Genomic DNA, 15,659 nt, shown 5'->3' with positions numbered 1-15,659 from the left:
TTTAATTTCTCACAGAGTTCATATAAATCTTGAAAGAATGTCAATGCGTTCGTACTCATCCGCACTCAAATAACTGTTTACACTCAAAATAATCCATATGTATTTTTGTTTTGAAATTGTATTCCTGTTGATCGAATTTTAAGTGATATGCCAAAATATTGTTAAAGTCATGTTTGTAATAACGAGAAATAAAAATGATCGGCCAAAACATTTAATACATGCTTTTGGTAGTGTGGTTGATTTGTGTGTCCCGGTTATTGATATTTAAAACATGTTGACCATTTCCAAGAACAACTGAATGGTAAATAAAACTCGTACCGGAATCGTAACGTCATCAACTATGAAAACGATACATTTAGTCTTCGTGTCATTTTTCATGCAAGAATTGCGATAATGCACGTTTGTTTCGTGTACTAACGTCTGCAGAAATCCTAGGGATATGTTGGTTACCGAGAGACATTAATATGCAAAAAGCATTTATTATCAATATATTAATATTTTATACTTGAGAATTTATTCTAAAATAAATCAGTATATATGTGTATGAAGTTATGGAAAACAGATGCGAAAATTTGACTGCATCCAGATCTATAAAGTTGCAAGTAATTATTTTTTGAAGCAGATTCGAATGAAGCCGTGTTTTTGAATTATGACTTTCTTATCATTTATTCCTACATCTGTACATGACCTAATTGGATGACTTATATCGACCACTATAAGCAGTACATGCCGTCTTGAAATGCATTTTATGGAAAGTCACAAGGCATCAGTCATAAGACTAAAGGACCTTCGAGGACTTCCATTCTATTGGGCTTTAAATTTACATTTCAGAGGTCTGCTTTCTCTGACTATGCAATTTCAATCTTTAAGTTTTAACTGAGGTTTAGTTAAGTGTTAACATTTAGGTCACATAAAGTGTTAAACTGAGGTTTAATAAAGTGTTAAAATTGAAGTTTAATATGTTTTCATTATTTCTGTGAAAATACTGACAGATAAAAAATAAGATAACTTACGGTAGTTTTTATGTGCTGAAATTTCAAACGACGAAGTAATTTTGCACCATCAAAGGCGCTCGCGGTAGTTTTTCCGGACGGGTCGGTATTTATCCCAACACCGTGCCTGTTTGGTTGTTTCTAATCCCGGTACCGTACCCATACCGTACATCCGTATTCGTGAACTATAGGTTTTGTTCGGAGAATGGCGGAAATCTACATCATTCTATGATATCAAATACTTCAGAAACACGTAAAAATCCGCTTATTAAGAAATCTCCCGTTTGATAATTTGATATATCTCAAGGCTACTTGCTCAAACACTAAAAGAGTTTCCGTAGAATTTGTCAAGAAGCCTTTAACCTGCACTCTTCAAACTTAGTGGGGTGATTGGCTAAATGGAGTAGATAACCCCTATTGCTCTTAAAATCAATATGTTAAAGGTAAAGGATGCAGCAGCCGAAATGATTTTTCCTATAGAAATACAGAAAGAACAGTTTCTTCAGTCACACTTTCAGCGGGTTTATTCCAGATGTTCCCCGGGTGAGCGACCTAGGGCCATTTGATCCTCTTTTTAACTATATTTTCCTCAAGCTGTGGACTAATACAGAATACTGTCAAGAGTTTGGCTGAATATATGCCCTTGTTTGAAATAAAAATTGATTACGCATTTCGTACCAACCTGCGTTGTATAAATGCCCGCCACACCCAACCTCGTTGTAATTTGATTTAAGCCAAATCTAATATGGTGACCTACCAAGTTCCCTTTTGTTTTAGATTTGGTAGACATAACCAAATGTATGTGCAGAGTTTGATTTAATTCTATCATGTGAAACTCGATAAAGTAGCAGAAATACCAATTTAAAATCGACAAAAATATGAAAAAATACCCCTTAGGTCTGCTAAACAAGTATTCCTTTCTTTACAAAATCATGTTCTTTTGATTTATCTGAGCACGTTTCCACTAGATATATTGTTTTCCGTTATAGAAATGCCGAGATATCAAATTTATGCTGGTTATTGTACTTTACTGAAATATATTTTAGAAGTATAGAAATTTTGAAAAATGTTAAAAATAGCATCATACCTAGGGGCAAATAAAATTGAAACAGTGCTGGTGACCTAGTATTTTTATTTCATTTTTCAATACATCATAACATGATCTTGTAATACAGAACATTTAATCAAAATCTGTTATTGGGAAAAAATACGAAACTGTAGCGAGCGTCTTTAAATGTTATTGTGTGTTTTCTTTTAACGTTGTTATGAATATTCAGACTGATAGATTTAGTTTCTGAACAATGTTTTGATTGCACGATAGTGTCTTTTGGGAAATTGCTACAAGCGAAGTTTTGATACATATACATACATATGTATTCATAAACAATGAATTCAGCAAGAAATGTGAACGAATACATTAGTGTCAAAGACACAGAGCTGGCGTCGACCTTTTATCAACAAGGTGACAGTACTGGCGTCAGCCGTCAACCTAGTATCAACAAGGTGGCAGTATAGGCGTCAGCATTTGCACTAGCATTGACAACGTTGCAGTACTGGCGTCAACATTTGTACTAGCGTCGACAAAGTTGCAATGCTGCCGTCAACATTCTAACTAACATCGACAAGATTTGAGTCCCGGCGTCAATTCTTGTACTAGTATCGACAAGTAGAGAGTTCATTTTGCCATTCTATCGATTGCGTTACAACACAACTTTGTTAAAGGTTGCGAGAATAACACTATTAAGAATCCTTCGTACTTGACCTAGAGGTCATAAAAACAAACATTCTGACCAATTCTCATGAGTTTCAAACTTAAAATTAGGTCTCTAGAGTGTTAACAAGCTTTACTTTTGATTTGACCTGGTGACCTAGCTTTTGACCCCACCTGACCAAGATTTAAACTTGACCTAAAGATCTTCAAGATTAAATTCTGACCAAGTTTCATTAAGATATGGTCATAAATGTGGCCTCTAGAGTGTTAAATAAGCTTTCCTTTTGATTTATCCTGGTGACCTAGTGTTTATTCCACATGACCCAGATTCAAACTGGACCTGAAGATTATCAAGATTAACATTCTGACCAAGTGTCATGAAGATACAGTCATAAATGTGGCCTCTAGAATGTTAACAAGCTTTTTCTTTGATTTTTTGATCTGGTGATCTAGTTTTTGATTTCACATAACCCAGATCTAAACTTTATCTAAAGATCATCAAGATTAACATTCTGACCAAGTTTCATAGATAGATTGTCATAAATGTGGCCTCTGAACTGTTAACAAGCTTTTTCTTTGATTTGATCTGGTGATCTAGTTTTTGACCTCAGATAATCCAGTTTCGAACTCGTCCAAGATTTTATTGACGGTAACATTCTGACCAAGTTTCATTTAGATTGAGCTAAAATTGTGACCTCTAGAGTGTTAACAGTCAAATTGTTGACGAACGACGATCACAAAAGCTCACGGTGAGCTAAAAATCACGGACTATTAGCCTTAATGTATGAAGGTACTCGCTTCGGTACAAAAAGCTGTCGCTGAAGTTTTGCTTCAAGGCGTAAAGTATTTACATGTAATATATGTTTACTTACTCTTTACTTGTCACAATTCTTCAACATCTATTTCATTAAACGATGCATAGCGTGCTTACTGTTTTTGTTTCAAGTCATAAACATACACGTTTGTTAGTATTTTAAACCTTTCAGTAGTAAGTATACACACCATGTGCCTCTCCTGATGCGCATCAGAACTAGTACAAGCTCTTCTGGCACAAACGGCAGACTTGTACAGGCTTGCTCAATAATAATATCAAGAAGTGGAGAGTATTATAGCGAAGTGTAATCATATCATAACATATATATTGATATAGATACTTTGTTTTCAATACATTTATTGTAAGATGTTACATGTTAACAAAATAGCTATATCCTTAGGACGGCCAGCACATATTTATGCAATCTCGCCAGGCATATGTATGTTTTTGACAACACAGAAAATGACGTCACTCGACCTTCAGCTATTTCTGGAAGTAAATAAAATGAAAGTAGAAATGCTAAACTTGAAAAAGAAAGCCGCATTTTGATTCGTAGATAGTCAGGGGTCACGCGCAGGGGCATCCCTTTTAAATGTATGCTCGTGGACTTTTCTTTTTGCTATTGGGGTGCCAATTTTCAGCACTTTATTAGGAATTGAAATTACCTGGGCTTTAGTACAGCATGTCAGCTTTTAATCTATGAAACAATATTTGAGCTCTAGATAAACACAAATCCCACAGGGGTCCGTAACGGATCAAGGGTACATTGATAATTTTGGAACTTCATCAAATCGCTCAAAATGTCATTTTTGATGTTGTCCGAGTGTCAGTATATGCCTCAGATGTAAGATATAATCGTATTTGAGAAGTGCAGACGTAGACATTTCAGAAATGTTTTCAAAATAAGTTTCGTGTAATAAATGTTGTTTCTACGGAAGCGTGAAAAGGCCACCAGACGCTAATACGTTTTAGTACGTTAAGGCTGCGGAAAGGATATAATACAATGGAGTCCCATTCTTCGAACTGTCCACATGTTGATTTAGGCATACTCATGAAGGTGGTTGTATATTAAAATCAGTCGTTGTAGTTTGATTGTGTAACATGTATGCCACGACTTTTGTCATACTCATTTTCCTCTGTCGCCTATAAGTGCCGGAGCGTACATAGGACAAGCTGAAAGACATATACAATTATATGAAATGTAGAGCTCTCGAAACGTCATGAACAACATAACCTAGTGTAATATTAATTCTATTAGTGCAATTATTTGTATGTTACAAATATCTTTACGTACATATAAAACAGATACATAGTTTGAAGTATTCAACATAATTAAGGCATTCCTAATTTATTACTGTAGAGAATTGTCGTTAGGTTCAATTACGTTTTAATTCAATTTTACTATGATAGAACATCGCTTAGGCCTGTGCTTAAGGGGTGTGCCACATTTCATTACCTGTTACGAGCACCCAATCAAACCGAGTCTGCTTTTATGTTGCCTGGTTGCCTTCTATGCTTCCACAAGATATTTTCAAAGATTTTATTAAATACTGTCGATGTTCAATACACATTTGTATTTCTATACTTATCAAAATAGTTTCCTTGCAGCATTTGTTTGTCAACAACAACAAATAAATTCAGTAAGGATCAAAAGAACTTCGCTCGAAGCAACGACTGAAAAAATCACATTTTTAATGTTTTGTTAATAACGATTCGTATCACGGTTTTGATCAAGATACTTCTTTTGTTCTTAATAATATATCTTCATAATTCAAATGGTTCCGAGCAAACACAGTTTAATTGTGTAAAATACCTACACCTTAGTGTGATCAACACCACCTGGAAAATATATGTATTCATTATGGGCGTTTCAATATATGTCTTACAGATAGTTGGTTTTATCAAACAAAGCCATTAATTTGTAAAGGCACTTTGACAATGTATTTTCTTTTTGAATTACGGTATTGAATTACCGAAACATTATCTTTCTAGAAAAGAAAGATGATTAGATCAGAATCTCTCGCATATAACATGGTGCATTGTTCTAAAATAACTTACGCATCACGTGATAGCTTCTTGGCAGACTTCCGAGTGAAAAACCAAATATCTGCCGAAGTGCGTTGTTAATAGTAGCAAACGTTTTAGGGTCCGCTTTGGGCGTCCTTGTGTATATAATTAAGAAAGGATCGTCACATAGGTCGCCCCTTACTGACATCTTGGCACAGCCCCACAGTATCTTGTATCGTTTGTAGTCAATGGCTACTACAATAACAGTCCCGCTCCATATAGCTCCTGAAAAAGATAAATTAACCAAGTATTTTAATGCTTTCTCTACAACAAAATATGTGTGCATGAAACGGCACGAAAAGGGTAAGGGAAGTAAGATTACTTATGCAAATAAGTACAAAAGAATATGCAGGCAGCCTGCAAAGTGCATAGCAAGAAAATGTTAAAGACTATAGAGACAATATACTGAACAATGCAAGAAATAATACAAGAATATACAAACAACAACTACCGGCATAGCAAGAAAGGGTTGAAGAATAAAGAGATAACCTTATAACTATATATCAAGAAAGAGTAAAGAATATAAACAGCATATAAACTTCATAGCAAGAAATAGTCAAGGAATATACAAACAATTTACTAACTACATAGCAAGAAAGAATCAATGACTATATAGACATCATACTAACTACATAGCGACAAAGAGGTAAAGAACATACAGATATACTGCTGACTACATAGCAAGAAAGGGATACATATCATCCAGACATCCTACTAAACGCATAGCAAGAAACAGTGAAATGTTATATAAGCGACTTACTGGCTACATAACAAGAAAGAGTCAAAGAACACCCAGACATTTTTCTGACTACATAGTTAGAAAGAGATAAAGAATATCCAGACATCCTACTAACTACATAACAATAAAATGTTTAAGAATATACAAGCAGCCTACTAACTACTTAGCAAGAAAGAGTTAAAGAACATATAGGCAACCTACCAACTACATAGCAAGAAAGTGTTTAAGAATATGCAGACAATATACTAACTACAGATTAAATTATATAGAAAATCCTACAAACTACTAGTACACTGCAAGAAAAAATTAAAGATTGTCCAGACAGCCTACCAGTTGCATAGTAAAAAGAGTTAAAACATGTATAGACAACCTACTGACTGCATACTAAGAAAGACCTAAAGAAACTTTAGGCAACCTAATAACTACATAGTACTAAAGAGTTAAAAAATATATTGGCAACCTACAAACTTCCGTTAAAGAACATATACTCAACCTACTTACTACATAGCAAGAAAGAGTTTAAAATATACACAGATACTAACAACATAGCAAGAAAGAGACAAGGGATATACAGACAGCTTACTGACTACATAGCAAGAAAGAGTCAAAGAATATTTAGACAACCTACTGACTACATAGCAAAAAAGAGTCAAAGAATATACAGATAACCTACTGACTGCATAGCAAGAAGCCGTTAAAGAATATGCAGACAACATACAAAGTCAGTTAAAAGTATATAAACAACCTACCAATTACATTGCAAGAAAACGTTGAAGAATTTACAGACAGCCTACAAATTACACAGAAAAAGAGTGAAAACAAATATAGACAACCTAAGAAAAAAAGAGTCAAAGAATAAAGAGAAAGTCTACTAACTACACAGCAAGAAAAAGTTAAATAATATATATACTACTTACTTACTATAAAGCAAGAAAGAGTTAAAGAATATATATACCTGCTAACTACAACGTAAGAAAGAGACAAAGAATGTAGAGACAACAGTCTAACTATACAGTAAGAAAGAGTATAGCCTACCGAGAATATAGCAAGAAGGAGATCACGATTACACATAAGTGCTTAAAATTTTAATATTTCGTGACCTTTTATGGTATGTATGTTTACACATATTCCTTTTATGGTATGTATGTTTACACATATTAAATAAATAGATATATAATTGATTTGGACCACTCCTCAAATTTATTTCTGCATAGATAGGTAGTGAGAGAGACCTTACCTATTGGGTCTTTGTTTGTATACACCCCTGGCACTTTTTGTCGGATACGTTGTGATGACAGTGTATTACACAGATCTTCATTTCTGAAATTTATATTTCGTAATGGTATATTATGAATATTGTTCTATGAGCAGTGCTCAAGACTTCAATTTAAATCATGCATAATAGCTTTTTTTACAAATTACATTTATGCACTGTACTGGCCTCTTCGTAATAATATGTTACTGATGCATGCACTTTGATTCGCAAAACGTAGGTGACAAATAGGAGAGTATAATGCTCGACGGAAGAATGATGAAAGTACCGGTAATGAATGAGTTCGGATATGACAATTGATTAAAACTTATTACAAAAAATAATTGTCTTAAAAATGGATCGTTAAAACCCGATAAAAATATTATTAACATTCAAAAATCAATCTACTGGAGAAACACTTTTGGTAATTGATAAGATCGCTTGTAAGATCGCCAATAAACCAAAAGGCAAAATGCAAATTCTTGGCGACGCTATTTTACACTTAGATTAAATATATCTGCATAGGAGTTTTCATTTAACGAAATGCTACTAGACTAGAAAGGAAATGCCACTGTATAAGATATTCCCTACCCTTATATAGGATATACTTTAGGAACATAAGTCATAAACGGGTAAATATAATAACCCATTCCAACTGCATAATTCTGACCTGAAACGCGCAGTTTGGTAAATGGGTACTATACATGTTGGAGCAATTAATCTTCCGTCGTGCACCAGTCACATTGTTTCAATATTTCTTATCGCAAAGACACTGCGTGATTTAAGTTTCCGTCAACGATACAGAAAACAAAAATTGGATGAACTTTCTTATTGAAAAGTCTATACAAAAAAAATATGACTAGATGTCAGTTTCCAAAAAGGTTTGGTAAAATATATGATATTCTATCAAGAAAGTGAATCTTGTCATATATCTAAATGATTATTTTAAACATATTGAGTCCTATAAACTAGGAATGTCACTTCCTTTACTCCCAATGTTTCTGTGTATAGCCTCATTAGAAAATATAACTTTTAAAATCTCTAAAATGTTTTAAAATTGGTCTTATGGACAAAAAAAAAGAGAGACATCTCTGACGTCTTGACCCGAAGTTTGCAGAATTATTTATCACTTTACCAAATATCAAATGGGAGATTTGTTCCTATAAAATACAGATCATCTGTTATATATTTTGTGTTTGAACACCTTTCGTATTAATTACAAATACCATAATATTCACAATTGCATGCGTTGCTTTCAGTGTACAGAGCATATTCCCCCTCTTGCTGAAAAAAGCAAACTTTTCACTACTTTCTTTAACATGGATCACGCTTGAAAAAGGGGCGGTCTCCATAAGGCTGTTTTCCTGGTACAAACAGATTTTGATATATTTTTGCTAACAGTTAGCTTTATGAACGGGCCTTACATCCCATAAATAGTTAGCCAATCGGAGCTTTAGTTTTGAGAGCATTATGTCTTAAGTGTTGGCGGGGTAATTCTATACTTGTCCTGCCTTACATAACAAATAGGTGAATTTCAATGTTTTTATGTCAGCTGAACTTAAAGTAAAGGGGTATAATGTGTACACTATAAACACATACTGACATGATTTAGGACATTTGATTCTGCAGCATACCTTTACAAAAATATGCCACTTCATATGCACTTTGTAGATTCTTATACATTTTGCATCTACTAACTTTGCGGAAAACCACAACATTTCTTGATACAAAAAGAGAGACAAATCTCATTTATTGAGAATACTTGTCCTTTTCTGCAGTCAAGGGCAGATAACTCACTTCACAGACAAAGCACAGAAAAATCCCCATAATTCTGCAATGTCTAGTCATTAACAAGTATTTTCAATAAATGGGGTTTGTCTCTCTTCTTGTGTCAAGAAATGTTGTGGTTTTCCGCAAAGTTGGTAGATGCAAAATGTGTAAGATTCTACAAAGTGCATATGAAGTGGCATATTTTTGTAAAGGTATGCTGCAGAATCAAATGTCCTAAATCATGTCAGTATGTGTTTATAGTGTACACATAATGCCCCTTTACTTTTAGTTCAGCTGATATAAACACATTGAAATTCACCTATTTGTTATGTAAGGCAGGACAAGTATAGAATTACCTCACCCACACTTAAGACATTATGCTCTCAAAACTAAAGCTCCGATTGGCTAACTATTTATGGGATGTAAGGCCCGTTCATAAAGCTAACTGTTAGCAAAAATATATCAAAATCTGTTTGTTATGGAGACCGCCCCTTTGATAATATATTCAATCATTCTTGTATTTATGTAACTTTGAGTTGACCGTTCATATCTAGAAACTGACATGAAATTTAAAGAACAATAAACAGCTTCTTCTTGTTGCACTTCCAAATATAACTCCGTGCTGTCTATTTGATGCCTTTATAGTAAAATGAGATCAGTCTTCTTATTTCATTTGTATCAATTAATCTGTACTTGTTTTCATTTATGCCATTTCCAGTATATCAACGTCCATCAATTTACGGTTTCTTATCATTTTATGCGGGTAGAAGAACACCATGAATTTAGATGGAATTTAGCATTTGATGTAAAATTATATTAATACACAGTAAATAAATGTATCGAAATTTAAACTTTTGGCAGAGCTTCGTTTTCTTCATCTAAAGCTGTTTTAACATATTCCAAAGTGTTGCACATCAAGTCAGTCATGCACGCATAAATAATTGTCTATAATGAAAAATGTACATGAAATTGTCCAATACGGATGTTAAGGCTATTTTATAATCATACCTCCATGTGTCGTAACTTATTAACCTTCCTTTTCCGCCTCGGACCAGATACTGTGTGTAGTCTTTGTAGTTATCGGAGCTCTCATAGTTACATCCTTTTAGATTGTACTGTACATACCACTGACCCAGTGCCTGAAATCAAATGTATAAAAGTTTAATACACTGTGTTATGTACAGACCTTGTTCCTCGTGGCTTATCTTTTATCCTCTGTTTGTCCGTCTTTAGGTCCATCCGGAACAATATTTATGTATTTATGTTTTGACTGTGTATTAAACATCAAATTGTTTTGAACGAGACGATAAATATTGTCAGCATGAAGGGAATATCGTCATCTATAAATGCAATAGTATATTATTAAAAAAATGAAAATTTGAATGGAAACATGTTAACTTGAAATCACAAGGAATAAATTAATTTCTATGGTATCCATACCTGTGTAAGCCCTGCCTTCATCGCACACATTCAGCATAAAGCCTCTGTATTTATTCAATGTGTGCGTTATTCGGCAGGGTATACGCCTGTATTGAGAACACAAGAAAAAATAATATTATATTCATTTTAATTGCATAAGTTATCGTATTACAATTATAATAATCGACTTAATATGATACTGCAGTGTAAACTTACACCTTGTTCGTTGAAATAAGGAGCTGGTGCAGGAACTCTTTGCAACAGTTGCTTCGCGTTGTTGGCATTCGCGCAGCTAAATATAGCAACAAAGAACAACGGCAAAAGTAGCATGTTTGACATCTGGAATAAGAAAAAACAACGACAACTAGAAAGATATTTACAAAACAATAAATCATTTATAGATTTTAAAAGAACATCCTTTTAAAGGTAACCAAACAAAAAGAAATCAGACTCGGTTTCATTGAGTCTGTTCATGAGAGGTAATGGAATGTGCTTTACCCTTTTCGCTTTGCTATTGCTTTTTCCTCCATTTGAAATATAATTTCCACAAGGTTCACATATTATAAAATATGATCATATAGTTCTAAGAAAGAAGTATATTTGTTACTTTTGAATAAAGCACTTAAACATTCTTGACTTACATTTATGTATCATTTGATGACAGCTTAAACCTTTAAACTCAACTCATGATGGAATGAATGTGGGTTGGATTCAACTTAACGTATTTTCTTGATCTTACTCCTGTTCAATGCCAATAATACGTAAGAAATCAGAAGATATGTCTTTACGTTGAGGGAACACCAACGTCAAAATTTTATTCCTACATTAGGTTTGAAATGCACAAGGCCTTTAAGGAAATTATTCTACAGTCTCAATGAACAAAATAAATAAGTCACACTTCCGATTATTTACGGATTCAGACTATCTGCATAATGACCTTTGATAGATGTTTAAAACTAAACACTGATTTATTAAGAAGATATACGAAGGCATTTCTAATAACTTATATCGTTATAACAAATGTCAACAACATAGCATTCTGGAAATAGCCTTACATAAATCAGAGTAGAAAAGCAAACCAGTAAGTAATACAAGTTAGACTCACTATAATAATAAACTGCTAAATGCTATATCATATGGATACATGCATTGGCTGTGTTTACAGTATTTGTAGTGTAGTATATACTTTCTCTTATAATTCATAGACTGAATGTAATCGGTTTCATGATAATTAAATTGTTTAAAGTGTACATAAGATATGTGATACATTGTAGAGACCCAAATAAAGACTAAATACTTGTATGATAAAAATAAAGATATACACTCACTTTCAATTTACATTCAACTGTAACAAAAGAAAGATTTCAAAACGTTTTCTAAATTTTGTAATGTATATAAAACAAAAACAAAAAAACTCTGTGCAAAAGATAAGCTCAGAATAAAGGCCTCTTTACAAAAATCACAACAATAAGCACAAGTATTGTAATTCCCTTTAAACGTAAAATTTATCTTCATTACTGCACTATGCAGAATTCGATCAAAAGAAGCAGTAGTTACATAATTCTGAGAAAGTGTTACAGTCGTTGATCTTACAATTAAATAAATGCCGGAGACAGAATATAGTTTTAAATATGAAAAGATATATCAAGTCGAATGACATCAATATTCGAAATATTTTACTTCAGATAATTTTCCAAGAAAATGACCACTAGGCAAACTGTTTCCATAACTGATTTTAACGTATGTTTTATTCTATCAGGGAACTGTTTAGAACCTTATATTTGTACGACTAGTTACATAATAACTGAATTTGGTAAATGAAAGTAATGTTCTATATAATGAATATGTACATTACCTAAACTAATGTCTTAATTGAATAAATAGTATGCCCTCAACATAAGAGGGTATATCATTGTCAGCTATTCTTAACAGTTTAACTTTCTAAATACATTACAGAAACTGTAGATATGCAAGGGAACTGCATATTTGCAAAAAAATCATTTACTTTACTCTTAATTGCCTTATTTATATCTAGATAGAATTATAACCTAAGAGAGATACTTTAGTGGTTAATAAATGTAGCCATAAGATAATGCCAATGTATGTACATGGAACAGATAATATGATTCAGCAAAAAAAAAAACCCTGATTTTTCAAAACCTGAGCATAAATGAAAGGTAGAATTGTATATGTGATTTTTTGTTAATTTGAAATATTTGGAGCTCACATAAGTTTTCATAATGAGAGTCTATGGGAAAACCACAATTTTTAACATATATATGCATGTTCATGAATAGATTGGTTTCTACACTCTCGATTTTTACGAAACTTCCCACACTGAATACTTAATATTTTAAAACTTGTTTCCTACATTTTTTAATTAACAAAATAAAACAGAAACTGATAAATTTATGCAAAATTTCGAATTAATCAGTAGTAACACGTAGTAAAACAATAACAAAGATAAATCAACTTCGGATTACTAGCTTATACATAGTTTAGTTCCTGCATTTAAAGGGATTAACCCACACATTTTAGGCGAAAACTATTGTCTCTCAAAATCCACAAAAAGTGTGTACTGTGAAAGTGACTACTGATACAAACTTATTGACATATGATTTTTGCAAGATATTCTTATAAGTAACCAAAGTATTGTGCAGAATATTCTGGTAGTAAACTGCTGAAATGCTTTTGAAATAGTGCAGAAAACTTTACCTATATCAAATTTTTATTTTCACCAGCTTCATCATTTCTCAGTATTATAATTACATTATATAACAAACTTGGTAGAAATGAAAAAAATTGAAAAATTTCACCCAAAGTGCAGGCGGGTAGCTTTCAAGCTGCAACAATTTCCCCCTCATACATCAAAAAGGAATACAGCTGTCAGAGGCAAGAAGGGACGAATTAGAAAAAGATAGGCATAAAAAAATGCATATCCACAAGTAGATAATTGTCTTAGATAAACGGAAAGAGAGATGCTACAAGTGTTCAGCTTTGCGTTATTTCTTTACATTTGACGCTATATTAGATACATATTAAGTAAAAAGTGAATGAAAATTTGAATTTAATAACCATGTCAATAACACTAAGTACGAAAAAAAACAACAAACGAAAATATCCACTTCATTTGCTAGCTTATACATGTTTTAGCTCCTTGATAACTTCACAGCATTTAAACAAGTAGCAATATTTCCACTAACATGTTGAAAAACAGAAATTTTGCAATATCCACTACAATAGAAGTTGTCTTGTCTTGAGAAAATTTTGCGAGTTAAATAAACCATTAGCATAAAAACAGAATCACAGAATAATTTTAAGATACAATTTTACATACAGTTCAAAACCGCCGATTAAATAAGCTTGCTGTAAAATATTCCAAATATAATATGTCTATAAATGAAATACATATCACAAACTACTGGTGGTAAAATTTATTTGGTATTTCTTATGTAAATAATATTACTAAGAAAGTGATATGACATATATACAGCAAAATCTTAAGGACAATATAAACTACCTAGGTTGATTTTTTTGCCCTTTCTTATTTATAACTGTTTACTAAGAAAGAGATTAGATTTTGATATATAAACAACTAGATCTTAATTAAGGACAATATTTGCGCGTAACATAACCGCCTAAATTCGTTGATCTGTGGAGAGTATTCTAGTTACATTTGTGACATTTTCAGATATGGCGATATTTCCCCACCATTGTAAAGAAATTGGGAAAAGTCTCAACATTACTAAAGATATAGCACATATAGTAAGTTGTTTTTTCTGTTTAACGAAACACTCAAGTTTGATGTTTCAGAAGTTCTGAACTTTGACCTGAATTTACTCAAAGGCACGTGCTTGAACATTGGTACAAAAATAAAGTTCATATTTTAAATTTTTACTCAGTTATCGGCATTATACTGCTCGAAAGAAGTCGCATTAAATCCTTAAAGAGTAATATTGCACCATTCCGACCTCTTATATTGTATGAGTCCAGTAATATCGTATGCTTCGCTAAGAAAGAAAAACATGATTGAATTGTGAAATATTCGGAATATCTTTTATTTCTACATTTGAGACAAGTTTGAAGTGTATTAGATCTATGTTAAATGTTAAAGAGCATGCAAAAAGATAATTTACTTCCGAAATGTTTGCGTCATTTTAGACTCTAATACATTGTTTAAACCATTTTTGTTTTATATTTCGGTGCAAAACAAAATATATTCTACATGAGTAGAGTGGCACCTTCATTTTAATTCCTAAAGCAGACGTACTTGTTCTAACTTGATAAATAATTATGAATAAACCCCAACCATAGCCGTATACTTTTATCAAATTAAGATCTACGTGAAAACTATGAGATTAAGCAGAAATTTTCATTGCTTTTTTGCAAAATATATCGGGATAACAACATAGTGCGTGAATGCATATATCAAAATAAGACAAATTTACTTAATAATAATTTAATTAATAAACTTACGTCCAGTATTACAGACTAACATAAAATAGATCTATTTAACTTAAGCTTATATCCAATATAAGAGAGTATATAAAAATGCCAGAAGTTTAGAACATACCAGTCTGTTGTCCTAGTCTAGCCCGGCGTTTGCAGCAGTAAGTCTGCATTTAAAGTTGGGCTCCCTGCTTATATACACCAATTAATTAATGAGGCAGTGCGTAATAAGCAGAATGAAGGGCAGTAACAACAGGTTTGAAAATAAAACTATTAATTCGACAGAATATATCAAATAAAAATTATAAAATGATGATCAGTTTATTGTACTTAATAATTTGTCAAAAGATCCCGCAAACTGTTTTCATAATGAATTAAATCTTGATCAACTATCTTTAGTATAAATTAACATAAAATGCGAAAGAAATATACACTAATTGACGATA

The 15,659-nt window shown here is 32.5% G+C and overlaps 2 protein-coding genes across 2 annotated transcripts in view; both read right to left on the bottom strand.

Moving 5' to 3' along the window:
* LOC123555381 (uncharacterized) overlaps window positions 1-15,366 on the bottom strand; it is a 129,205-nt gene extending 113,839 nt beyond the window's left edge. Inside the window, exon 1 of the mRNA XM_053548461.1 lies at window positions 15,338-15,366. The gene's annotated coding sequence lies outside the window, so the exon portion shown is untranslated. The remainder of the gene's footprint in view (window positions 1-15,337) is intronic.
* Window positions 3,796-10,806, bottom strand: LOC123554122 (uncharacterized). Its single transcript, XM_053547201.1, has 5 exons — window positions 10,786-10,806; window positions 10,354-10,484; window positions 7,561-7,643; window positions 5,576-5,809; window positions 3,796-4,690 (listed from the first exon to the last, which is right to left on the bottom strand). Exons 1-5 carry the CDS (start codon window positions 10,804-10,806, stop codon window positions 4,644-4,646), a joined length of 516 nt encoding a protein of 171 aa, XP_053403176.1. The 3' UTR covers window positions 3,796-4,643.
* Window positions 15,367-15,659: the final 293 nt, after the last annotated feature.

Source organism: Mercenaria mercenaria, chromosome 7 (genome assembly GCF_021730395.1).
Source record: "Mercenaria mercenaria strain notata chromosome 7, MADL_Memer_1, whole genome shotgun sequence".
Taxonomy (NCBI): Eukaryota; Metazoa; Mollusca; class Bivalvia; order Venerida; family Veneridae; genus Mercenaria; species Mercenaria mercenaria.
Note: the sequence above shows the minus strand (reverse complement) of the source record. Positions and strands in the feature narration are given on the sequence as shown.

Excerpts from the sequence above, each read along its gene's own strand:
- LOC123554122 (XM_053547201.1), bottom strand. The coding sequence starts at position 10,806 with ATGAAGGCAGGGCTTACACAG. Across the intron at positions 10,485-10,785 it reads TGAAGGCAGGGCTTACACAG|GCACTGGGTCAGTGGTATGT; the intron begins GTATGGATACCA and ends ATTTGATTTCAG. Across the intron at positions 4,691-5,575 it reads AAGAAGCTATCACGTGATGC|CTTGTCCTATGTACGCTCCG; the intron begins GTAAGTTATTTT and ends TATGTCTTTCAG.